This window comes from Rhinatrema bivittatum, chromosome 7 (genome assembly GCF_901001135.1).
Source record: "Rhinatrema bivittatum chromosome 7, aRhiBiv1.1, whole genome shotgun sequence".
NCBI lineage: Eukaryota > Metazoa > Chordata > Amphibia > Gymnophiona > Rhinatrematidae > Rhinatrema > Rhinatrema bivittatum.
Genome location: NC_042621.1, coordinates 286,715,675 through 286,743,380, shown reverse-complemented (window position 1 = coordinate 286,743,380; position 27,706 = coordinate 286,715,675). Strand labels below are relative to the sequence as shown.

At 43.8% G+C, this 27,706-nt stretch overlaps 1 protein-coding gene across 1 annotated transcript in view; it reads right to left on the bottom strand.

Moving 5' to 3' along the window:
• ADD3 (adducin 3) overlaps positions 1 to 27,706 on the bottom strand; it is a 379,802-nt gene that overhangs the window by 126,673 nt on the left and 225,423 nt on the right. Inside the window, 1 exon segment of the mRNA XM_029610347.1 lies at positions 16,415 to 16,553. Coding sequence (XP_029466207.1) covers positions 16,415 to 16,553 — 139 coding nt within the window.

Below are 27,706 nucleotides of genomic sequence, written 5' to 3'. Positions count from 1 at the left end.
TTGTTCCTCTTCTTCCCCCCTTCTATTACATTCCACTGCTAATTATCCTTTATTGCTTTATTTAACCCCTTGTTAAAATCAACTTGTACATTTGTATATATTTATCGTATTATCATCTCCTGCCTTTGTTAACCCCCTCCTGTTAATGTTATTATTGTAAAGCTTGTTGCTAAGTTATGTTACATTGTGAACCGAGGTGATGTTTTGCAAACGTGCCTCGGTATATAAGAAACCCTTAAATAAAATAAAATAAATAAATAAATAAAGTGCACAGAAAAGCGGTAAAAACTGCTTTTCTGTGCACCCTCCGACTTAATATCATGGCGATATTAAGTTGGAGGTCCCGAAAGTTAGAACAAAGTTTTAAAAAAAAAAGTTGAAATCAGCCCGCGGCTTGAAAACCGGATGCTCAATTTTGCCGGCGTCCGGTTTCTGAACCCGTGGCTGTCAGCAGGCTCAAGAATAGACACCAGCAAAATTGAGTGTCGGCTGTCAAACCCTCTGACAGCTGCCTCTTTTTACCGCCGGCCCTAATTTAAATATTTTAGTTTACTGAATCGTGCACACAGGACACTGGCCTGTCTGCGTGCCGGGAGAGCGGGCACTCGCCCGCTCTTCTGCGAACTTTACTGTAAGTTAAGATGCTTGTCATCATATTCTGATTCGGGAGCCAGTCTTGAGGCTCTAAGCAGCAACTCAGCCTGTTTGCCAGAATATTTTCCTAGCCCACCAGATAAGTGGTTCTTTGTCTGGTTCCGTGCCAGATGGCCCAACCCCACAACCTGACTAATTCCAGACACAAGATGAGGGATCCTATTGTTCCCATCTTTGATCAGGAAAACATGGTTACCTGTTTGTCTGTCTGGACAAGTGAAGTGATCAAATTTGCAGACACAAAAATATTCAAAATAGTTAAAACAGGCGGATTGTAAGGAACCGCAGTCTTGCGAGACTGGGGAGCTGGGAATCGAAATAACAGACGAAATTTAGTGTAGACAAGGGCAAAGTGATGCACAAAGGGAAAAATAACCCTAACTTTAGATACACACCGCTACATTCTTCATTAGGAATAATCTCCCAGGAAAAGGATCTTGGCATCACTGTGAATAGTTGAAATCCTCAGCTTAGTGTGTGGCGGCAGGCAAAAAATGCAATACTAGGAATTATTAAAAAGGGAATGGATAATAAAATGAAGAACACCATGATTCTTTTGTCTATACCTATTGTGCGACCATATCTTGAGAACTGTGCGCAGTTCTGGTTGCCCTCTCTTAAAAAAAAACAAAAAAAAAAACACCACATAGCAGAACTAGAAAAGGTACAGCAAAGGGCAAACAAAGCTGCAGTGGATCTAGATCCCCTTGAAACCAGTGTATGGATAAAAATAGAATTGATTAAGAAGTAAGCTGCAAGTTATCATTCATTCCTGCAAGTCTCCTTTTCTCAAAGAAGACTGATGGCACTATTTGTACGGTATAGAACACTGATGGCACTATTTGTACGGTATAACGCATAAACAGCTTCCCTTCTTAGGCCAGAGCTTGGTCTGATATTAAAATAAGAGGATTAGTATATTAAGGATAGGGTAAGATAAGAAATAAAATATTCTAGCCTTTCTTGGCCTTGAACCTGAAACAAACATAGGCCTCAGGAAAAATACTAAAGGACTTTGCTGAAGGACCTTTTCCACAACACTCTGCGACAACTGAAATTGACCTCACTGGCCACAAGGAGCCCTTGATAATCAACTAAAATTACTGTTCACCACCATCACTACCACCCTGAAGCCTAGCATATAAACAAGGTGGACGCTGCACGAGTACTTGCCTTGCGTAATGGATGCAGATGCAAAGGCGTAGATAACTGGCGCATCACCCGTTACCTAGGATCCACCAATCATAATAGGGTCAACAAGGCCCCACACCTTTGGCCACCTGCCAATAGACTCCGACATTCTGGCCTATGGACTAAACTTCTATAAAACAAGGAATAAGTGGGAACCCAGCCAGATCTCCAGCTTCCATTTGCAGATCCAGAAGATGATGTTAAGGTGACAATGACGACCCTGGTCCACAAAGGCATCCTAAAGGACTTTGCCTCTGGCCAAGGTGCAAGGAATTCAAAGCCAAGAGGGTGAGAGAGAGAGAGAGAGAGATGCATAAGGAGGTGATAAGTATAATTGGGTGCTACGCTGCATCCTTTATAGTAAGAATTTAGTAATGCAGTCCTCCTTGTCTGGCGTGCACTTCAGTGTCTGTAGTGTTCTTATTTCTCCTTTCCTGGCATGTGCGTGAGCCTGTTCAACCTGTGCCAGCTAAATAGCTCCCTGCTGACAATCTTCCTTTAACACACTCATTGGTGCAAAATAAAAAATCCCTCTGAAATGTAGACCATGTAGAATTCCCAATGGGGTTAATTCTAGTAGCACTAAGGAAGAGATTTCTGGTTTTGGCAGGTGCGCCGTTACTCATGTTTAGATATTTACCTGCTGCTGGTGCACATGGAAGTGTGAACGCAGCCGCACCAAGCCTGCATCACACAACATTAACTTATTGAAACAGGAAAACACAAGATATTAAAATGAGTCATAAAGATACTATTTAAAAACCTTGTCTCTCATTGCCACAGAAGAAAATATCGACTCCCCCAGTAACGTATCTAAGTTGGCAGGGGATATAAAGAAAAACTAGAAAAGATGCATTTAGTTATTTGCAGCACCTTTCAGGCACTCTTATGAATTTTTAATAAATAGATAATGGTTTCCTCAAAACACTTTAATGATTTAAGACCTTGGCAACAAGCTTCTCTAAGGCTAAATTCTTTATTCTTGAGGTTTCACAGATGATATTCTAGTTTTTAAGAACAGCATGCTGCTGCTTTTGCTGTACACGGCTGCATACTGAGCTGCGACGTGAAATGGTTTTTCTTGGCATTTAAGGAACAAAGCAGGTCCGCAGCCAGACTATTTCTATTGCTATGCTTCACTTCTGCAGTTAAAACAGTGCTTTATCCACAGACTCGGCCCTTTTCAAACGTGTCTGGCCAATACATGCATAAAGCTATGCACATACACCTTTGTATGTACAAAATTTTAAGTGCACTGGGGCGAGGGGTGCATTTTTGGGCATCATTTTCAAACTTTTTTTTTTTTTTTTAACGCATACACAAATTTTCGCAAAAAAAAACGTACCCTGCACAAAGCATTAAGTGTAATTTTGTGCAGGCAGTTTTCATGGGATAGTTTTCAAAGACGTTACACACGTTGACACTGGCTTATAGTAACAGGAAATGATGGCAGATAAAGGCCAAACTGGCCCCCCCAGTCTGCCCAGCAAAGTGTTTAGGGCTGTATCTGCTGCTCCATGGGGATTACCCCCTTGCCTTCTTTTTAGTGTGGAGTAGATTATTGCGTTTCAGATTTCTGGACCAGGGATTTCAAAATCAAGAGATGCATGGGGGTAGTTTGCAGGAATTACGGCTACTACCTGAAGATTAATATACCCTTATTCAACAAACATACTCACTGTCAACGCAACTCCAGCATTGCTCTATGCTTCAACGGCAAGAGGAAATGTGGAAAAAAAGGATTTGCATTCACAAAAAAAACAGGGAGTAGCTTGCTTGTTGCGGCGGTTACTACCCCAAACCAAGTAAGTGATACTTCACTTCAATGCATGGTAGGTGAAAGAGCAGGGGGGGGGAGATGCTCGAGTGTGGGTGCCAGAGAGAGGGAGCCTATGAGGAGATTGTGAAGGAGTGTGTATGTGTGTGAGAGATTGGGAGCTGGTGGGTATGATAAAAGCCCAGATCTCGAAGAAACTGAGATAATGGTAAGAGATAGAAGTTAAACAGAAACAGGTGAAAGAAGGGCCCCCTGAGAGACTGCACAAGTAAGAGATACAGATGGCTAGGGAGCTTCACTTTCAGGTTTTATTTTATTTTTCCTGGGAAATGATTTTTCCATCGATTTTTCTCCTGTGTGTTATAAACAGTCACTTTTCTACCGATTTGTTCTAACATTGAAATTCCCAGGAAAAAAAAAAGAACAAAAAACAATGGTCCCTACAGATGAAGTGCAGCCTTTCAAATATGAAGTGAATCAACGCAAAACAGAAACCCTAAGAGAGAGAGATTGGTTAACCAGAATCCGATGATCAATCGTATCAAATATGACCATAAGGTCCAACAGGACCATCGCAACATCCACCCCCTGGATCCAGATTTTGATGAAGAGAATCAAGCATTATTACTAGAGTACGCTCAGTACTACGGGAGTCTCTCAAAACCCAAACTGGCATTTATCCAAAACCAAATTTTGATCCAGGAAAAACAATTGAGTGGTTTAACAGCAGCCTCTTTCAGGACTTTTGGAAAACATAACTCGCACAATAATGAATTAAGAGAATAATGAGAGGGGAACAGGTAAATCGTTTCTGGCTCATTTTACCAGCCGAGATGGATATGGGTCAGACACACAAAAATTCACTCTAATTTGGGATTAAAAAAAAAAAAAAAAAAGCTCCCAGTTCCAATCAGCTAAAAGCAAAAATACGCACCAACATATACATGCCAAGTTAAAAGTAAGACATTGATAAGACAGGCTAAGAGAGAATTTGAAAAGAAGTTGGCCGTAGAGGCAAAAACTCACAGTAAAAACTTTTTAAAATATATCTGAAGCAGAAAGCCTGTGAGGGAGTCAGTTGGATAAGTGCAAGGTGATACATTTAGGGAAAAATAACCCATGCTCTAATTACACAATGTTAGGTTCCATATTAGGTGCTACAACCCAAGAAAGAGATCTAGGCGTCATAGTGGATAACACATTGAAATCGTCGGTTCAGTGTGCTGTGGCAGTCAAAAAAGCAAACAGAATGTTGGGAATTATTAAAAAGGCAATGGTGAATAAAACTGAAAATGTCAAAATGCCTCTGTATCGCTCCATGGTGAGACCGCACCTTGAATACTATGTACAATTCTGGTCGCCGCATATATAATTGCGATGGAGAAGGTACAGAGAAGGGCTACCAAAATGATAAGGGGAATGGAACAACTCCCCTATGAGGAAAGACTAAAGAGGTTAGGACTTTAAAGCTTGGAGAAGAGACGGCTGAGTGGGGGATTTGATAGAGGTGTTTAAAATCATGAGAGGTCTAGAATGGGTAGATGTGAATCGGTTATTTACTCTTTCGGATAACAGAAAGACTAGGGGGCACTCCATGAAGTTAGCATGGGGCACATTTAAAACTAATCAGAGAAAGTTCTTTTTTACTCAACGCTCAATTAAACTCTGGAATTTGTTGCCAGAGGATGTGGTTAGTGCAGTTAGTATAGCTGTGTTTAAAAAAGGATTGGATAAGTTCTTGGAGGAGAAGTCCATTACCTGCTATTAATTAAGTTGACTTAGAAAACAGCCACTGCTATTACTAGCAACGGTAACATGGATTAGACTTAGTTTTTGGGTAATTGCCAGGTTCTTATGGCCTGGATTGGCCACTGTTGGAAACAGGATGCTGGGCTTGATGGACCCTTGGTCTGACCCAGTATGGCATGTTCTTATGTTCTTATGTCCATAATATGGAAAGCCGGGACATCATCCAGGTCTTCTCCTATCAGGGCAATTTTCTTTGTAAAAAGCTGAACAAAACTCACAGCAGGCAGTGGAAGCCGGATTAGCTCCTGCCAATGGCGCCTTAAGAAGATCCCTAGACTTACGGAAGAAAATCCAGCACAGAATACCCAGCTTGGCACTCAGAATCTCCTCGTATTTTCTTGATGATTTTTTTTTACAACTAATCTCAACGCTATTCAAGAGAGATTAGTTTCCCAAACTCTTTCCAGCCTATGCCCATCTTTTTTTTCATAGATCTTAGACTCTCCGTAAACTAGTGAGCTCTGTTTGCCTCTCTCTTCGCACGTTCTTTCACAGGTGCAACGGAATCTAAAGCTCTGACTCAGAATTTCAGATCCCAGCAGTCACATCGGCCGACTTGTTGTTCTGTTTAGAAGAAAAGTCGCACACGGCCACAATTAGATTTAAAGGTCTCAATCTTCTCAATCTTAGGTCCAAGGAACCCTCTAAAACAAAATCAAATAGTGATCTGACCAACACATCAAAGTAATTGTATTTATTCAAACATTTATATTTCGCCAATCTAATACAGAAGACTGTAAAGTACAAGCGGGGGAATTATAAACTAAAGCAGATAAAAAAAATAACCTGGAGTCCAGAACCCCCTGTAGCCCCCAAGTCCTCTATACCTCCACCTTCTGTGGAATATAGATCACCATTGTGAGTTATAACCACATCTCCTTGAGTTAGAATTGGTTGGGGGGGGGGGGGGCGGCAAGCATTTCCAGTCGTGGTTGAGATTCTAGCTGCTGGCTGGGACTTCCTGATGCTCCAGATGAAAAGGAAATTATCTGGTATCGAATTACGGGCAGTCTGACTTACCTGCCTTGTTAGTCTCAGATCCCATAGATCCCCATAATATAACATTGGTTGATGTATGGAGGGCAATTAATGAGTTGCAAAAGGCCATGTTGGGTTTTATGACTCAGAGTAATAGTTCATCTACTGAAACTAAAAATGTATTAGATTCTCATGATACTAGGTTGAAATAAATAGAGGAAGTGAGTAGAACCGGTACTGTACAGATAACAACCTTACAATCTGCTAATAATTCTTTTGTTAAAGATGGCCTAGTTATTCATGGGCAGATGGAAAGCCTGGAGAATGAAAACAGAGCGAGGAATTTAAGGTTCTTAAATTTTCCTATTACCAGATTTTTATCACCTCGTGAATTGTTAAAAAAAATATTTAGTAGAAAATTTACCTATATCAACTATAGATGATAAATCTGTGTAAAAAATGTATTATGTATCAAACACCAGAATTAAGAGACAGGAGGGAGAGGAAGGAATGGACGTTGTCCAGCAAGAGTCTCCAAATTTAACTTCTTTCTTGGAATCTTCATTGGATGAAATACCACAAAGAGGAACATTATTAGTCACTTTTTGTAGAGAAAGTGATAACATTTCAATTTTACAGAAATATTTCAAAAATAAGGAGTTCTTGTTTTGCGGACAAAGACTCCAACTCTTTCCGGATGTATCGTGTGCTACGCAGCTTAGGAGAAAGCAATTCCTGAGTTTAAAACCCAGAGTTTTAACCTTAGGGGCAACATATTTCCTTAAATTTCCTTGTAAGTGTTTTGGGAGTGTTTCAGAAGAATAAACTTGTGTTTCAGGATCCCTCCCGCCTGGAATCGTTTCTGGTGGATAAAGAAAGGGGTTGAGGTAAATACTGCAAGAAGTAGTTTTTTCCAGATAAATGTAAATTAAAATTACATTTTTTCCTTGGTTTAATTATATGATGTTTCCTCCCATGAAGTGGACTAGAAATTTTGATGTGGATTGTTATTTGTTAAAAGTATGAATGTATAATTTCCTGACAAACAAAATTAGTTCTTTGATTTTTTACATTGTAATTATGTTTAAAAATCTTAATAAACTGGGGGGCGCTGTTCGCATCTCATGTGAGAGGACGCACGTTGGCTCGGCTCCGCTCCTCCCGGGCTTTCCAACCCCTATATTTGGCAGCAAACCTTGATTTTTGTGACCAAAAAACGATATTCTGACTCAGGACAATTACCTCGATCCTGCAATATGACTAGCAAGAGGCGCACCACGGACCTCCGCCAATTTTCCTACAGGAAATCTGCTGCAGATTCCGGCCAAGATGGCGCTGAGGGCCGAGATCTGGAACCGTCCGAGCCGGATGAGGTGGGAGAGGCTCTGCCCGACACTGGGGACACCGAGCATGGAGGGCCACCTTCACCGCTCTCACGGGAGGAGGCCCGTCGCTGGTTTATTGAACTACGAGCGGATATGAAGAGGTACAAATCCGATATCATGGCGTCGGTTGCCGATCTTAAAGAGGACATGGCTGCTATGGGGAACCGCGTTTACGAAGTCGAAAACCGTGTGGACGGGCACGGGGACGCGATCAACACACTGGTGACCCAGCACAGTGCAGTCATGGCGGAAGTGCAAGCCCTCCAAGATAAAATAGAAGACCTAGATAATCGCGGGCGGCGCAACAACATAAGGATTCGGGGAGTGCCGGAGACCCCCGATTTTGTGGACGCTAGACAGGTTGCGGCCAGCATATGTAGCTACATTTTGCGGAAGGGAACAGACGACTCTTCGAACCCCGAGGGGATTAATGAAACAGTGAGCTTCGAGCGCGCCCATAGAGCTTTGGGGCCCCGCAGAGACCAACAACCGAGGGACATCGTCCTTTGTTTTACTAGCTTCCCCCTTAAGGAGCGGGTGTTGATGGAAGCGAGGAAACAGAAGGCCATTACCTGGCAAAACTGTTCTATCTCCCTCTTTCAAGATCTGGCGCCCATCACACTTAAAAAAAGGTTCGAGCTCCGCGAAGTTACTGCTGCTCTGCGGGAGCGCGACATTCGTTATCGCTGGACTTACCCGTTCGGGTTATCCTTTCAGCATCAGGGAGTTTCATATCGCCTAACCAATGTAGAGGAAGCGAAAGCCGTTTTTATAAAGGCTCAGCTGCCTGTGACCTTTTCTACCCCTAAAATGGCGGCTCCCGCGCCTCCATGAGACACGGCCCCAAGATGGCAGAGGGCACGGAAAGACGGCAAACGGCTCCGCCGTCAGCCAGAGGGTCTGCAATCCCAGGAGCCTGAACAGGGATGACCAGCTACAGTTTGGTACTTTTTGCACGCCTGGTGCTCCCTGTTGGGGCCGCATAATAGTAGTGACTGCACTGCCACAGTTCTCTACTTTCTCAGGGATGGTCCTGCGACTTGCTGAGCAATGTTTGATTATAGTTGTTTTGTTTGCTACACAGTTCAGGTTCAACTATGGTCTCTTTGTTTGCGTTTTTATTAGGGGGGGTTTGCTAATATTCTGCCTATGTACCCGGTGGGGGGGGGGGGGGTTTGCACGTTTTTGCCTCGGCAGGGGAGATTTCAGGCCCTCTCGAGGTTGGTATCCCACTGTCTGGTTTGGGATGCTTCAGGATATACTAAACTCAGGATCAGCCATACTTTACTTGTATGCATGGGGGAACATGGGGATGTTTGGGATGGATAATGGTGGATGTGAACGGGCTCTGCCAGGTATGAGGTCAGCATGGTTGGTATTGTTGTGGGGGATGAGGAGTACGAGGAGGTGGTTTGTGAGACCCTATGGCGACTAAATTGGTATCCCTTAACGTGAAGGGTTTAAATTCACCCCAGAAACGGCAGCTCCTTAAACGGGAACTCCAGCGCCAAGCAGCGGGAGTAGTTTTCATCCAGGAAACTCACATTCGCCAGAAGCATGAGCGGCTGCTAGCTTTCTCAGGCTTCCCTGTATCCATATGGGCTGCAAGCACTCATACCCAACGCTACGTGGGGGTGGGTATTCTGTACTCCTCATCCTTTGTTCATGAGCAGATATCCACAGTCCTTGACCCTGAGGGACGCTTTATTCTAAATAAGATTAAGGTGGATAAACAAACATTTACCCTCCTCAATGTCTATTTCCCCAATCAGCGCCAAGTTTCTTTTATTACTCGTTTGTATAATTTGCTGCTGCGGCACGCTGAGGGGGAGATAGTAGTGGGCGGGGATTTTAATTTTGTTATGGACCCGGATAGGGATTCTAGCTCAGGCAACCCACTGCACAAGGAAGCTAGGGACGCATGGCGCAAGGTCCTGGATAAATGGGGTCTGATTGATATCTGGCGGGCTAGGCATGAGCATTCTCGCTCTTATTCCTTTTATTCCTGCCCCCACTCTACCTATACCCGCATAGATTATTTTTTTGTCTCTGCTACCATCCAACCTCGTATAACCAAAACTGATATAGACAATATCACATGGTCAGACCACGCTCCGGTCTGGGTGGTCTGTCAATTGGGTGATTCGGGGGGCGGCACGCGAATGTGGAGGCTCAATGACCACCTTCTTAAGGATCCCTCATTTTTGGCCACTTTAAATCAATGTACTAGTGATTATTTTTCCGATAATCAAACTGACGGTATGTCACCTGTTACTGTCTGGGAGTGTTACAAGGCTGTCATGCGGGGAGTGTGTATTTCGCGGGCAGCCCATTGTAATAAGGAGAGAGAGGCAAACAGGGTGATACTATTGCGGGATCTTGCAGATTTGACGAGGCGCCACAGTAGTACAAAATCAGATAGGATCTATCAGAAAATTGTGGCAGTGCGCGCCCAGCTCCGATCGCTAGAGGATGCAGCTATCAGTCATTCCCTTCCTCTCCTTAAAAGGCACTACTTTGAAGGGAGCAACAAAGCAGGCAAACTCCTAGCTAGACAGTTGAGGGTTGCGCAGGCGCAAACAGTAGTGGCCAAGATTTCAAATGCTCAGGGGACGCTGGTCACTTCTGCAGAAGAAGTGCGCCAGTCTTTTACAGATTTTTATTCCCAACTGTACTCCAGGGATGACTCTATTTCCACTTCTGCCATTTATGAGTATTTGGCGGACATTGATCTACCTAAGATTACCCCCTTGCAACAGGCAATGCTGGACAAGCCAATTACGCAGCAGGAGGTATTGTTAGCCATCAAAAAGTTGAAGGTGGGGAAGGCGCCTGGGATGGACGGCTTTACGGGATCTTATTACCGTAAACTTGCTCTTCACCTGGCGGGTCCACTCACCCGTGCCTTCAACGCATTGTTGGAAGGTTCCTGTATCTCCGATGACGCTAACACTGCAGGCATAACTGTACTAGCTAAGCCGGGACGTGATCCTGTGCTTTGTAGCTCCTATCGCCCGATCTCATTGATCAACATCGATCTTAAGCTGTTTGCTAGAATACTGGCTGCCCGATTAAACGGGATTCTCCCGGAAATTATACATAATGATCAAGTGGGATTTGTGCCAGGCCGTCTGGCAGCAGACAATGTCCGCCGCATAGTGGACATTATTGATGTGGTGCATAGGGAAGGCTCCCCAGCTGTGCTTCTTGCCTTGGATGCTGAAAAGGCATTTGATTTAGTGCACTGGGACTTCCTCTTTCACACTCTCTCTGCCATGGGGTTCGGGAGCTCCTTTATAGAGTGGATTCGGCAGCTTTATACACACCCCTCAGCCAGGGTTAAGGTTAATGGGCGATATGGGTCTCCGTTCCCTATCCAACGGGGCACGAGGCAGGGGTGCCCACTCTCTCCTCTCCTTTTTGCGATATTTTTGGAGCCTTTTGCGATCCGGGTGCGAAGGACGGACGCTATTACAGGCATTCCCCTGGGGAAGTCTCGCTTTAAAATTTCCCTGTTCGCAGATGATATTATGTTTACTCTCACCGATCCGGTCTCTTCAGGGGGTCATGGATGAATTGAGTGCATTTGCATCCCGCTCCGGCTTAAAAGTCAATTATGACAAGTCAGAAATCCTTAATCTTACTCTGCCCCCTGACCAGGTTCTGGCTCTGCAGAGTCGATTTCCTTTTAAGTGGGCAGATACCTCTTTGAAGTATCTGGGTGTCCGTATAGGACCGCGCAATGAGTCCTTGTACGATTTGAATTATAAACCTCTCCTAGATAAGATTCGGGGTAATTTAGATCAATGGTTGGATCTCTCTCACTCTTGGATGGGGCGTTTAGCTATTGTTAAGATGAACATCCTGCCCCGCTTTCTTTATTTCTTTACCACCATTCCTATTTACCTTTCTCCAAACCTTCTCCGCAACTGGCAACAAATTTTAGGTCACTTTATCTGGAGACGCAGGCCTCCTAGGGTGGCTCGCTCCACCCTCTATCAACCCAAATCCCATGGGGGTTTGCAGCTACCTAATTTGTTATGGTATTTTGGGGCGGCCCAGTTGAGGGCGCTGGTAGCACTTCACGGCAGCAGGGATGTTCCCCAGTGGGTTCGGTTGGAACAGGCACTGCTGGGCAGATTTCCTATCGATGCTGTACCATGGCAACCACTCCCTACTGGGGGGGACACGCTGAATCTGGCATTTGCCCTTCAAACCACATTGAGAGTCTGGTCCCTCTGGAAGGGGATGCTGGTTGGGCGTGAGCGTTTCTCGTTGATGACCCATTTATTTTTTGATGTGGTGACCCCTCTCCACGAGCGACCGCTGTCCCACTTGCACTGGCTTCAAGCAGGCGTATATAAAGTGGGCCATATCTGTCATCAAGGTGTTATGGTTTCTAGGGAACAATTGGGTACACTGCTACATGTGGATAATGTTGATTTTCTACTATATGCTCAGGTTTGCCATTTTATGCATCGGGGATTGCGGGACGGGACCATACGAGTGAAGGGTACATTGTTTGAATCGTTTTGTCAACATGCCTCCTCACTACGAGGGGTGATATCTAAGATTTATGCTCTTCTGAATGGTCGCAAGTTAGCCTGCTTAAAGCACCGGACACTATGGGAAACGGACTTTCACACACCATTGGATGATAAAGACTGGGAGCAGATTTACTCGGCTGCTCATAAGTGCTCTATCTCGACGGGTCTCCAGGAGAACTGTTATAAACTGATATATCGGTGGCATTATACCCCGGAGACTCTTCACAGGATTGCACCCACTATTCCTGATGTGTGTTGGAGAGGTTGCTCGCTTAAGGGCTCGTATTACCACATATGGTGGCAATGCCCTAAAGTCTCCGCATGTTGGCAGCAGGTCTTTGAGTGGGCTTCTCGTATTCTGCATTACCCGCTTACAGTTGAACCATGGAATGCTCTGCTGGGACTGCCTATCCCAGATCTCTCGAAGTCCAACCAGCGATTGTTGCTGCAGATTTTTATTGCCACGCGGTCAGAGATAGCACTTCACTGGAAACGAATCGATGCTCCCCCGTTAGCTAACATTTTACAACGCATACACTCCTATTTCCACGTGAATAAACTTACGGCTTTGCATCAGGACCGTCTGCCAGCTTTTCAAAAGATCTGGGAGCCTTACAGCAATTGGGTGGACACTCAGAACTCCACTTTGTTATAGCCGTTTGGAGACGGTTGACACGGGTGTTGCTATGTATGCTTGCCACCTTGAGGGAGTGAGGGGGTTGCTAACATCCATTGCTTGTTTTGGGTATGATGCATCTTCTGGTCGCTCTGGCTGTACCCATCTCGGGCGCTCTGTGTTACTTACCTAATGCCTTATCCTTGGTTACCCTTTGACTGTCTATTTGGCTGATCCTGGGGGGGAGGGAGGGCGTGGGGGGGGGGGGGGGGATAGGGACTTTGTTACTATGAATATACATCTTGGTACCAGTTGCTGTGATGTTTTGCTTTTGTGAGCACTGCTGTTGGATTGAATGCTTGTTTCTTTTATTCCACCCTTTGACATGTTTTCTGATGTATCTTGCATGTGTCGTGGAATTGTGTATTTTTTCTGGTTACCAATAAAAAATTGTTTATACAAAAAAAAAAAAAATAAAGTTTACAAAAAGCCACAACCTCTTTTTAAAATACTATTAAAAAACTTTTAACCTAAAAAAAAAAAAAAAAAAAAAATCTTAATAAACTATATAAAAAAAAAATTAACCTGGAGCCATACCTGCAAGAGACTTAAAATCCAGGGACATGATCTGAAATGGAGATCTCTGCAGCACCCGTATCCAGTGCAATGACTGCAGTGCTAGAGAGAGATGATCAAACTGTTTTGTTTTTGCTATTTCAGCAAACAGACAAGGGGCGGCATTTTGAACTAAGACTTGAGGAAGTGATAATGGAAGGTCCAGGTACTTGTGACCAGGATTTGCCACTGCTGGAAACAGAATGCTGGGCCTGATGGATCTTTGGTCTGATCCAGCATGGCAAGTCTTATGTTCAGGTAAAGAGAATTACTATAATCAAGATGCAACAGAGCTAATAGTAATAGTTAGGGCCATAAATATTAAACATGATGCTAAAAGATCATTAAAAAACAAACAAAAAACAAAGCCTAAAATCACCCAAGATAACTTGCACAGCCTCAGCAACAAGCTGGTTAAATCCAAAATCACTTGAACATCTAATGGAATCATTTGACAAGCCATTAGATTAGGTCAGACAGTCAGGTTTTCAGGATACCCACAATGAATATCCATGAAATGCAGTATATGGTAGCAACACCGAATGGTTAAACGCATCTCTTCGTATCCATACTCCAGCCCGCAATTTAAGATCCTCGGGGAAAGCATTGCTTACAATACCATCACCAAAAATAGTGCATTTGAGTTCAGTCAGAGAAAGGACCCTGTCCCTGGCTGGCCCAAAATCTGGAATGCGCTGCCTCAAGACATTAGAACAGAACCAAGCATTCAGAAGTTTAAAAAACTGATAAAGACCTGGCTATTTGAGCAGGCGTTCAATGAAGCAAGTAGTTGATTATTTCCATAGCCTATTAAGATACTAAATTTTATTAACTTTTAGTCTATAGTTTTATTATTAAGAGGATTAGTTTTATTATATGGAGGTCAGGGTAGAATCCTAAGAGCTGAGGAATTTTGCTGAATGTCTGAAGTATTAATGATAGAACTCGTTGAAGAAATAATGCGTAAAATTGCGTAGAATTGCGATAAGGAATTAATTTTATTGTATGTTTTATCTTATTTTAATGTACGTATAGTTTTATGTCTATTTTATTGTGAGTTAACTGAGATGTATTTGCTGTACTGTTAACCGACTTGATATCTTTTGAGGAAGGTCGGTATATAAAAATGCACAAATAAAAAAATAAATAAATTTATTTATTTATTTATTTATAGTTTTTATATACCGGGAGTTCCTGTATACAATACATATCACTCCGGTTCACAGTTAACAGAAGAACTACTGCCGGGGGGCAGTTTACATAGAACAGTTTACATGGAACAGTTTACATTGAACAAGACTTGAAACAAGAAAAAAACACTTGATCTAAATAAATAGGTAAAACCAAAAACTAAGCTCAACTTTAAGTAAATAAATAAGGCAATTAATAGACTAGATTAAATAAAGGCAGAGAAATAAATAAATTAAATAATTAAATTAAAGAATTAAATAAATGCAAAAGTACATCCAGTGTGGACATCCTGAAAACCTGACCAGCATGCGGCACTCGAGAACTGGAGTTGCCTCTCCCGCCACAGGATAATGGCTTGGGATGTAAATAAACATTACCCAAAATAATTAAGCGAGGGGAAAAAAGACAGTTTAACAAGTTTATCAAATAACACTTGTGAAGATGACTAACTCACATGGTGCAAGAAAAAAGCAAAAAAACCCAAAAAACTTTATTAATATTTTTTACATTGACAAGCATAAAGTCTGAGCCAAAAGGCTGAGTAAACAATTTGTGAAGATATTAACTCAAACTATTACCGTTACTATACCTCTCTTATCGTTCCCGACACACGAAAAGAAACTATAATCAGAAGGACGCAGTTGAGGGATAATACGAGTCAGGCTCTGCTAATCCGGTCTCAGGCAAACAAAGGACAAAAGCAAATTTCACAATTTAGTATCTCCACTTCTCAATGATAGCGCCCTTAGCAATTCAGGTCCCTTTGCTTATCAAAATGTTCAGCGTCACTTCTGTATCAGCTGCACCTTCGTTCTCCCTCCTTCCCTTGTTATCTGTAATGTGCAGAGCCCTGCTGTATGTGGAAGGCCAGCTCTCTACGTACAGGTGCACAAGTGCTGCTGCCAGCCAACCCATGGAGCGCTCTCTGTCAAAGATCTTAAGGATAGAAATATGAACTCCTAGATGTGTACGTAAGTATCTCTAGCCCTCTCTCTCTATATATATATATGTACACACATATGTGGCATGTCAAGTTTTAGCAGACAGTTATTAACACACTTTCCATAGCTTCTTTGCGGCAGTACCACAATCTTTGCTACTGTCTAGCAAAGATTATTCTAATTCTCTGTATCTGGGACTTCCTAAGTCTTCATTGTGGGCTCTGCAGCTGCTGCAAAACTCAGCTGCTATGCCACTCACTAATGGTAGAAAATGTGAACATATTTCTCCAATGCTGGCTCTCTGTCCAAGCACAGACTGAGTACAAACATTCCCTGGTCAGGGGTGGCTTTGAGTGTATGTATTCCATCTAGATCTCTTCGCTACAAATTCCCTCCATCAGACAGGCACTTATCGGCGAGATAAGAGGCTGCACTCTCTCAGTGGCTGCTCCAATCACTTAGAACAACACGTCCCAAGATCTGAGAATCCAGACGGAGACCAACACATTTAAAAAATTCTTAAAAATGTGATTGTTCCAGTGTGAATTTGGAAACGAAAATCTTTAGAGGTCCCAGAGAAAGAGTTAAAAATTGCGTGAGTATGCGCTATAAAAATAATTTTAAGTAAGATATACATTGAATACATTTGAATACAAAAGTCCCATATTAACACATGATTAAGAAATTGTAGCCATTTAAATGTTACTTACTGAGTGGAGATGAATTAAAGCCTGCAAAGGAATTTGCCATGACATAGTCAGCAATCTGCTGCAAAGCCAGCAAACCAGTTGGGTTTTTGCCCTTCTTCATCTGATCTTGAATAAGAGTTTCTAGGTCCTCACGAAAAGTCTGCAGAGAGGATCACAAGGTAACATCAAGGTATCTATTGGCAACAAGCACCTGCAGAAAGCATGTTTTCTATATCTCATATATAACCTGCTTCCTACCAAAACCCATTTACATTCTAACATAGAAACATAGAAATGACGGCAGAAGAAGACCAAATGGCCCATCCAGTCTGCCCAGCAAGCTTCCCTCATTTCTTCTCCCATACTTATCTGTTTCTCTTAGCTCTTGGTTCTAATTCCCTTCCACCCCCGCCATTAATGTAGAGAGCGGTGATGGAGCTGCATCCAAGTGAAATATCTAGCTTGATTAGTTAGAGGTAGTAGGGGTAGTAACCGCCGCAATAAGCAACAGATATAGATATATAGTTTCCAAAATGTCAGACAGTATTATTATATTCATATGAAATCCTCCCACACTATTAATATACCGTCTATATAGGAGGATACATTTTCTTTTCCCAAAAATATTTTATTCATCAAATTCAACTGCACATCCACATCCCATCCCAAATACAAAATATCAAAAGAGGCTCTTACACCTCACTTTTCCCCCACAAATGTTCATATCTTCAAAGATAACTACATTCCTTTTCATTAACATGCATTTGCACGTTGCGGGTGCTATTACCCCATACTGTATAAGGGGTAAAAATAGCGCGTCGAAAACGCGCGGCCAAACAGGGGCTAAACGCATGCAGGATTCTGCATTCTATACACAGCCCTGCCCACCTTTACCACCCTGGTAACCCTTCCAGTACTCCCCATGCTCTCCCTCCACTCCCCCCCCCCTCTCCCCACCATTAGCCTCTACAGCCTTCCCCTTCCCCGCTTTCCTTACCTTTTAAATCCCTCCCTTATCCTTACCTCCTCTTTCGCATATATTCTCCCCCCTTTCCCTCTCCCCTCACCTCTCCCCCCAACTTTGTAAATAAGTTCACATATGTAATTTTAAATCCATATCTTTCCAATTTAAGTTATCCATGCTTGCTTTCTCTTTCTCTCGTACTTCGCTATTTACCTTGTTCTTTTTATCCAATTATTATCCAATATCTCCCAGTTAAAACCCCCCTGTTCAATGTAATTTCCTTTCTCAGTTAACTGTGAACCGACATGATGTGTCCTACGAATGCCGGTATATAAAAAATGTTAAATAAATAAAATAATAAATAAATAAACGTGCGCTCGGCCGAGCGCACCATACTGGATCGGCCCGTGAATTATCAAAACAACATATAAAGTAGAATCAACCATGAGAGATCGCGGCCTCTTCTCTAAATACTGCCCATGGTATCAACGCAAGAATAGTTATGAACAATATTTTCCCCTGAGGAAGCCTGGACAGCGAAACAGAGGCCTCTGCAGGGACAAAGCGAACACAGGATATAGCAGACGTAGAACACAGACCACAGAAACATCATTGGAACAACAGAAACGATTACAAAGCATCCTTTCTTGCGGACGGAATTCAACTGCAACCCCTTTTTAATGAAGGTATCTTCCATGTGACTCGTTTGAAATTCACAGAGTATCTTTCTTGAAGTTCAGCTCCATTGCAAGTGTGTCATTGTTTCATTCCAAGCACATTTATTTTGACAATGTTTTACGTCGATATCCATGCATGCTATAAATGCATGACACTACAGAGAGTTTAGAAGCGGTGTGAATGAGGAATGATTGACTAGGGCAGTTGAGAAATAGGAGTGTTATTGTGCCAATTTTATATTTTTAATTATTTTTTTTGAATAGTTTTTTTTTGCTATTCTTTGTCATTGTGTAATAAAGCTTGTAACATTAAGCATCTTCCAAATCATTTAAAAACATTAGTGGTGTTACTTACCCTATTGTTAGGGTTCTCTGACGGATATACCATTTTAGGTACCCACACATTTTTATTTTATTTAAAGCTTAGATCCAATAACTATACTGTAGTTATTAAGTATATTTATTTATTTAACAGTTTTTTATTCCGACCTTCATAGTAAATAACCATATCGGATCGGTTTACATTTAACAAGGGTCTAACTAGAGTAACAATTCAAATGAAACGAAAGATAACAATAGGTAGGAATAGGTCAAAGTTACAATCAACAGGGAAAGAGAACTTGGAAGCTTGCAACAAGCAGGAAGGAAGATAAGGCAGGAAATAAATATAAAGTGTTAATTAACAGCTTGCTAAATGCTGCATAATCATCTGTGACTTTCCAATGACTTCGTGTTGGAAACCTTTTCAAGTCACTTTGCTGGAACTGTATTTGGAGTACAGACGCTGGGATATTGGTGTCAAATAGGGCAGAAGTCCAGCTCTCTCTATATAAACATATGATACAATTCTGATTTGCAGTTCATCATAATCAGTTACTTGTAAGGATCAGGATCATTTTACTTTTATCAATTCGCTTTCCTTTAGCAACAACATATTGATTTGTTACCACTTTTTTATTATTACATTGCCTCTGTGCAATGAAGCCAGGGGGTTTGAAAAAGTTTGGAAAGTTCCTGGCAGAAAAGTCCATAAAAAGTTATTAACCAGGTGTAGCAAAAGCTACTATACACCAGGTTCCTGCCCCCACTAGCTTATAAGAACATAAGAAGAACATAAGAAATTGCCATGCTGGGTCAGACCAAGGGTCCATCAAGCCCAGCATCCTGTTTCCAGTAGTGGCCAATCCAGGCTACAGGTACCTGGCAATTACCCAAACACCAAGAAGATCCCATACTACTGATGCAATTAATAGCAGTGGCTATTCCCTAAGTAAACTTGATTAATAGCCATTAATGGACTTCGCCTCCAAGAACTTATCCAAACATTTTTTGAACCCAGCTACACTAACTGCACTAACATATCCTCTGGCAACAAATTCCAGAGCTTAATTGTGCGTTGAGTGAAAAAGAATTTTCTCCGATTAGTCTTAAATGTGCCCCATGCTAACTTCATGGAATGCCCCCCTAGTCCTTCTATTATTCGAAAGTGTAAATAACCGATTCACATCTACCCGTTCCAAGACCTCTCATGATCTTAAAGACCTCTATCATATCCCCCCTCAGCCGTCTCTTCTCCAAGCTGAACAGCCCTAACCTCTTCAGCCTTTCCTCATAGGGGAGCTGTTCCAACCCCTTTATCATTTTAGTTGCCCTTCTCTGTACCTTCTCCATCGCAGCAGTGACCAGAATTGTACACAGTATTCAAAGTGCAGTCTCACCATGGAGCGATATATCATGTGCTGGAGCCTTAGAATAATGACTGAGCTGTGTCTGGATGCAAGTGATGTGTTTTGGACCTGTTGGAGACAGGACACTGAGCTCAACAGGCCCTTTGGTCTGACCCAGCACGGTACACTTATGTCCCATCGTAATCTGGAGAACACTTAAGTCCCGTTGTACATCAACACATGGATGTTTTTGTACCATAACCTCTTTATGTTGAGGACCCTTGCAAACTAAGCCAGGAGATCCCGTTTATTTATTGGTTTAGCGATTTCTATTGCAGTAGTTCCCAACCGGTAGAAGTACAGATGTGCTGCTGCTGCTGGCAGATAAGACGCAGGGGCAGGGCCAGAGTTGCTGTTACTCACCTTCAATTGGTGCTCTCTTGGTCACTCTCCACTAAGCAGCTGTCAGTGAGAAGAAAAGTGGGTGGATGGGTCACTGCTACAGCTAGCAGGAAAAAACAAAACGGAGGCGAGCGAGTGCTGCTGCCCATGACAAAAGTCCCTTCCTTTCTGTCATTTCACGCCCACTGCTTTATCTTCTCCGATCAGCAGGAGGCAGGGGACAAGCAGAGCCACCACTTACTTGCTTCTACTGCCTCCTCCATTCTGCAGGCTTCCCTCTGCATTTGGTGCCTCACAAGACCCACCTGGGATTTATGCAGAAAGAAGCCCGCAAAGGAGGCACAGCCCACGGCAAGTCAGAAGAGCTGCTGGTGCCGCTCCTGCCAACTGCACACTGGAGGCAATCGCACAAGGAGCAACCAAAGAAAAAGCGGCAGTTAAAATAATTCTGCCTGGGGGGGGGGGGGCGGGTAGAGAAGAGATTATTGCACCAAGAGGTTGAGGGGGCAAATGATTGGAGGAAATTTGGCAGAGAGATTCAGCCAAAGGAGAACAGGAGTCAGAGGGAGGGAAGCTGCTCAAAGGGTTGAGGAGAGAAGATGAGGTCATCGGAGGGTTTGGCGGGTGCAGGGGGGGGGGGGGAGAGAGAAAATGATTGCACCAAAGGAGTGGGGGTGGGCAGGTGGTAGGAGATTAGGGCTGGAAAAACGTGGGCGTCCGTCTCTAGGTGCGCCAGGAGGAGAGAGAAACAAGTGGTGCCTGGAGGGAGGGGAAGTAAGTGAAGGAGGAGAGAGAGTGCCTGGCCCCTGGAAGGGAGAGCAAGATGAAAGGAATGGAGGAGAGAAAAAAGAAAAAAGGAAATATGAAGGAAAAGGAGCCAAAAGGAAAAAAAAAAAAAAAAAAAAAGATTACAGACAAAATTAAAGAGCAACAAAAAAATCCCACAAAACTAACCGGGGTGCCCTATGAAAAAGGTTGGAAACCCCTGCCCTGGAGATTCAAGATCTAAGAGCTGCAGAGTCAGTCTGCCGGAGGGAAGCTGAACAAACAACTTCTCCGCAGGCCCAGCTATTCATCTGCAAAGGCGTTTACTATCGCAGGAATTTTCAAAAGCCCCCTTACTCGAGTAAATGCTTTTTAGAATCAGGCCCTCGGGTTGCACCCATCCAGCAGAACTGCCTCCTTGCAGGGACTCAAGATTTCTGACGCCAGCATCTGAGGACCGGGAGCCCTTACTCTCTGCCTAACACTGCTGGGCCTCCAAATCCTCCTGGGATGCCCCAGTAACCTGCACCAAATGAGTCAGGTCAGGGAGGAAGTGCTACAAGTGACCCCTGACGTGCCTAAAAGCCTGGACTTCTTTTTGGTGTAGTTCTACCCACAAACGCACGCTTTTTAAGGAGCAAAGAGTCTGCTTACTGCTATTTCAACAGTTTCAAACTACAAATGTCAGATGTTTGCTGTGTTGGATTGGACTGGACTTGGAAACACTATTCCTGTAAATAAAACAGGCCTGCTCTGAAACCACAACTTGGGTACTCTGGGCTTTATTACACAGCCCCGGCTTCCCTAGAGTTTTCTTTCATGTACATAGAAACATAGAAATGACAGCAGAAGACGACCAAATGGCCCACCCAGATTGCCCAGCAAGCTTTTGCACTTTTTTTTCTCATACTTACCTGTTAATCTTGACCCTTAGTAACCTTTTGGTTCTATTTCCCTTCCACCCCCGCCATTAATGTAGAGAGCAGTGTTGGAACTGCATCTAAGTGAAGTATTTAGCTTAATTAGTTAAGGGTAGTAACCGCTGCAATAAGCAAGCTACACCCATGCTTATTTGTTTACCCAGACTATGTAATTCAGTCCTTGTTGGTTGTTGTCTATATATAGATCCACTTTTCTTCATTCCCCCTGCCATTGAAGCAGAGAGCTATGCTGGATATGCGTGAAGTATCGTCTTTCTCCCCTGCCGTTGAAGCAGAGAGCTACATCCAAGAGAGTGTTAACTATCCTCAGAAAGATACGGTCAGCCTTAAAGGAAATGATTCACCCCCTCCTACATGTAGTATTCTGTATTTTGAAACTCTTGTTTTCAAGAAAAATTTGGTAAAGCTAGATTGAAGCTTTTTTTTTTTTTTTTTTTTAATATCCTGGAACTGAATGGGAACTGGCTCCTACTGGGGCTACAGCATCACAAGTCCCCCCTGCCTTCATTTTAACTCCCTTTCGCCAAACCCAACCACTGCACGACAGTAACATGGCTGAGAGACTAGCTAAAATATGATAAAAGTGCATCTGTGAAGTCAGCCGGCTGGCGATGCTCCTTTAAGGAACATGAACGTTGCCTCAGCAGAAGTCAGGTTCAGGAATCAAACCGGGGTCTTCAGCACAGCACCGTCGCCGAGCCATCAAAGTCATTTCTTCCTTTTTTCGGACAAATGAACCAAACTTTGTGTCACTTAAGCGTCTTTCATCTAGGCTTTTTTCACCAATCAAAAAAAAAAAAAAGCTTGAAAGACAAGTCTGTGCAAGGAGGTGTTTCAAAAGATTAAGAGTCCAATGTTATTTATTTCAACATTTTTATAAACCGCCTTCCCAGTCAAAGTGGCGTACAATAAACATTTTACAATATTAACACAGATACTGTATAACCAACAAAAACAACAGAAATTAACAACCACACCATATAATCAAACATATGTAATAGAAACAGGAAACAGCCCATGACCATCAGATCCCACAATTAAAACCTTCAATTCACTTTCAACATTTGTAGAGCTAAGAGCAATAAAGGTCTGCCTGACAAGACAATGGGATCACAGACATAACATGCAGTAAAAACACTGAACTCTAACCTTATGTACAGACCCCTCTGCTCTTTAGACCACAACAAGTTGCTCTTTGCTGGCCTCCTACTGAACTGTTTTTCTCCACTGCAATGTATTCAAAATTCAACTGCATGACTTATTTATCTTCAGCATCACTTATGACTGTGTAACCTCTCTTCTCAAGTCGCTGCATTAGGTCCTTGTTTGCTTCTGCGTACATTTCAGGCTTCTCTTACTCTCCCTACAAATGCATGCACACTGCAGATCCTCATGACCTGTCTTCTCTTCTCTCATCATTCCTAGTGAATTCCATTCACTGTGGAAGTTAAATTCTTATTTGTACTCTATTCCTCCGTCACAACCACCTCCCCACGCTGTGCTTTCCACCTTGCTGTGCCTTACGCCTGGAACACAATTCCTAACAGTGCCCCCATGCTCCTCCTCGATACAAATTCAAATCAATTAAAAAAATTAGCATTTTGAATCTGCTTTTAAGTCCTAAGTACTTCCCTATAATAAACACACAAGTCGCAGACTCCTGTTTGTCATGTACGTTTCTCTTGACTAGACCGTAAGATCCTTGAGCAGGGACTGTCTCTTACGTACAGCACCGTGTATATCTAAGAATGATAAATGGGAGTAGTAAAAGACCCCGAGGGGATGTCCATTAGGGATTCCACCTATTCTTGGGCCCTTTCGGTGTAGCTTAGAGGAGCATATATCAATTTTTCTACAGCAACCCCACTGGACACTGCTGTAGCTCCTGCACGATCAGGAGCAGGTGACCCCTGGGGTTTGGTGGGGCATTATCGATGGGGGGGGGTGGGGGGCCTTTTCCAGTATATTTCCATCCGTAAGAAAATGGGAGAGGGGGGGGGGGTTTGCATTTTGGAATTCTCCCCACAGCAGTATCCCCACCTTTTTAGGGGATGGGCAACTGCGGGTTTATAATCCCTGTGAGCATGCTCAGAAGGTTAGGTGGGGCTGTAAGAGCCAGAAGGAAGGAGAGACACCCACAGAGGGTTGGAGATAGAGATTCCCGCAGAACCTCAAGCAAGGGAGCAGTTGGAGAAGTGGAATTTGGGGACAGAAGCTGGAGATCCCCTCAACATCTCAAAACCAGGGATTTGTTTGTTTGGTTTTTTTTGAATTTTTGGACCCTGAGAAGATTTTGATGTTTTTGGGGTCTTGGGTCCAGGACTCAGAGATTTGAAGATTTTTGGAAAATGTTGATCAATCCAGATGGAAGGGCAACCCCCCCCCCTGTAGCCCAAAGGGTCTGCTGGATCAGAAATTTATTTTTGCCCAAGCGACCAGGAAAGATGGGGGTGAAGGGAAGTGTGAGCTTTTGCACTTTCTGCCCAGGCTGAACGAGAAAGGCTGCCGTGAAGAGAAGCTGAAAAAAGTGAAGAGAAGTGTAAAGTTTTTGGATTACAAGTTGAGAGTTGACCCACGGTTCAGGATTTTTGCTACGGATAACGGGTGCATGGAACATGGGCAAGGAAGCCATTTTTCAGCTGTATTAATTTGCTTTGTGTTACTGGACTGGATGCTGTTTTTAAAAGTTGGTGACAGGGCCCTGGAGATTAACTTCTCCCCCTCCGGACTCCATACCACCCTGAAGTAAAGGATAAAGCACCCAACTTGGGGTCAGGTTACATTTTGTTTTGGAGTTTGGAAAAGGTCCAAACTCACCACAAGCCTTCATCTGCTTGTGGTAAGTTTGGATTTGCTGGGAAGATGCCCTTAAATCTTGAGACATAAAAAAGATTCTGGAAGGGTTAAAACCATTACTGGCTGTTTATATAGTTTGCTAGTTTTAAAGCTAGTATTTGTTTGCCAGTGTTAAAATTTCTGACGGGACGGAGCGCACTGTTAACCCTCGATTGGATGCGCGTTTGACGCGCTAGCATTACCCCTTATTCAGTAAGGGGCCAAAAACGCGCGTCCAACCCCCCCGAACCTAATAGCACCCGCAACATGCAAATGCATGTTGATGGCCCTATTAGGTATTCCCGCACAATTCAGAAAGGAAAATGTGCAGCCAAGCCGCACATTTTACTTTCAGAAATTAGCGCCTACCCAAAGGTAGGCGCTAATTTCTCCAGGCACCGGGAAAGTGCACAGAAAAGCAGTAAAAACTGCTTTTCTGTGCACCCTCCAACTTAATATCATAGCGATATTAAGTCGGAGGTCCTGAAGAGTAAAAAAAAAAGGTTAAAATAAATAAATAAATAAAAATTTGAATTCGGCCCGCGGCTGTCGGGCCGAAAACCGGACGCTCAATTTTGCCGGCGTCCGGTTTCCGAACCCGTGGCTGTCAGCAGGCTTGAGAACCGACGCCGGCAAAATTGAGCGTCGGCTGTCAAACCCGCCGACAGCTGCCGCTCCGGTCCAAAAGGAGGCGCTAGGGATGCACTAGTGTCCCTAGCGCCTCCTTTTACCTGTTTTTACCGCCAGGCCTAATTTGCATACTGAATCGCGCGCACAGGAGAGTGGCCTGTTCGCCCGCTCTCCCGTGGAATTTACTGTATCGGCCTGTGAGTTTGCAAAGATCACGTAGTTGATTTGAGAAGGTGGGAGTAGTGAATCCTGGGCAAATAAGTTACGAGTTTGATTTCCACCCTGTCTCATTTTTTTGGATACATATATTATCACATCAACTAGGCGGCCGATATTCAAAAGCCATTTAGACGGATAACTGAAACGTTATCTGTCTAAATAGCTTAGCCACGATATTTAATGACTTATCTGGCTAAATTCTAACCAAATAATGAGTCATCGGGCTACGATTTAGCTGGATAAGTTGGGGGCGTTCCCCGGGCGGGCAGTAGGCATTCCGGGAGGGACTGAGTTAGATATTCAGAGTTGGAAGATTAACGGTTAACGTATCCAGCTAACTCTAGTCATGTCGTAGGGCTGTGCTAAAGTTAGCTGGATATACTAATCTGGTTAGTTTTAAAGATAGCCAGTTATATTAACAGACACTGATGCGCCGCTGCATAGCCAGATAAGTGTATCCGACTAACTTACCGAGCCGCTCCATGGCTGAATATCAAACCCTAGGAGTATAGTCTTCAAAGTCAGTCAATTAGTCAACTAAAATAGAATTCAATTATCCCTGATTTTAGTAACTGACTAATTTTAGTCCTGTCTCTGGTCATTCACTAACTTTAATCACCTAGTTATCAAATTTAAAAACCTTAGATTTAAAGACACCTAATAAATTAAAAAACCCTCATCACATTTAACAACCCTTAGAGGTAGATCTTCAAAACATACACGCGCGCGAACAAAATTACACCAGATTTTATAAGATACGCGTGTAGCCGCGCGTATCTTATAAAATCCAGGGTCGGCGCACGCAAGGCTGCGCAAAATCGGTAGCCTGCGCACGCCGAGCCACGCAGCCTGCCTCCATTCCCTCCGAGGCCGCTCCGAAATCGGAGCGGCCTCAGAGGGAACTTTCCTTCCGCATCCCCCCACCTTCCCCCCAACCCTACCTAAATCCCCCCACTACCTTTGTTAGGCAAGTTACGCCTGCTTAAAACAGGCGTAACTTGCGAGCGCCGCCCCGGCATTCCCCGGCACAGACCACAGTGCTGGGGGACTCGGGACCGCCCTCCCGGCCCGCCCCCAAACCGTCGCCACGCCCCAGGATCCGCCCCAGACCACCCCTGCCGCCGGACACGCCCCCTCCCGCCCCTTTTACGAAGCCCCGGGACTTACACGTGTCCCGGGGCTTTGCGCGCGCCGGCGGCTATGCAAAATAGGTGCGCCGGCGCGCAAGTGCCCTGCGCGCGTAAATCCTCCCGGATTTACGCGCGCACATGGCTATGCAAGCTCTGCACATGGATGCAGAGCTTGCATAGCCTGATCCCCTTCTGACTTTTCCTCAAGAGAAGTCCTCAGTAACAACAAATAAGAATGAAGGAACAAAACCGGGAGACCTCAATGGGATCGCCACACTCATAGGACCAGGACGGGCCGGGCGTCCAGGAAGAAAATGGAGTCAGGTAGGAGTGTTTTGTTGTGAAGTGGGGACCCAGCCAATCAGAATCCTGGTTAGCCGCTGGGCGAGCTTGGTGCAATTTAAAATCATCTTGGGAGCTCTACCCAGATGCCTGAAACAAAGGACACTTGCCTACAGAGAAATGCAGATATGTACCAGCAGTCAGATGTAACTTCAACATTATGGACAAATGGACTTTAATTTATCTGTTATCTAATCAGTAAACTTTATTTTGAACACCAAGAACCTGGTCCTGTCTGATTTGTCTCAGCATCTCACCCTAAGGAATGTACCTACTATCTTCACACACAAAGCAAGGCAACATGGTCCGGGCCATAAGTGAAAGCTTCCCCCCATAAAGAGTGTCCCCCCAGGATAAAGAGTTAAGCATGGGAGTAAAATGCTAGCTGGAGCAGTCCTGAAGAGAAAAATTTGTTTGTGTGCCTTTGGAACCAATTTCCTCTAGCGAGGGTTACATATGATTATCTACCTGTCGGTGAGCGCCCAGTGCAAAGAGCTCCTGGTACTCAGAGAAAGAGTTCAAACTCTTGAGGCCAGAGAGTCAGATCTGAAGGAAGTGAGTCAGACAAATAGAGATTTTCAGGGACATGGTACAGCGGTCCCAGCTCCAGTCAAGCAACCCTTGTGCTGCAATGGAAGACTAAGGTCTCCTGGCAGGAGCTCATCACCTTGTGTGTGGCAGGAAGTGATGCTAAGATAGGACCTGCCCTCCAGGTGATGCTTTATCTTCTCCCACAGAGGA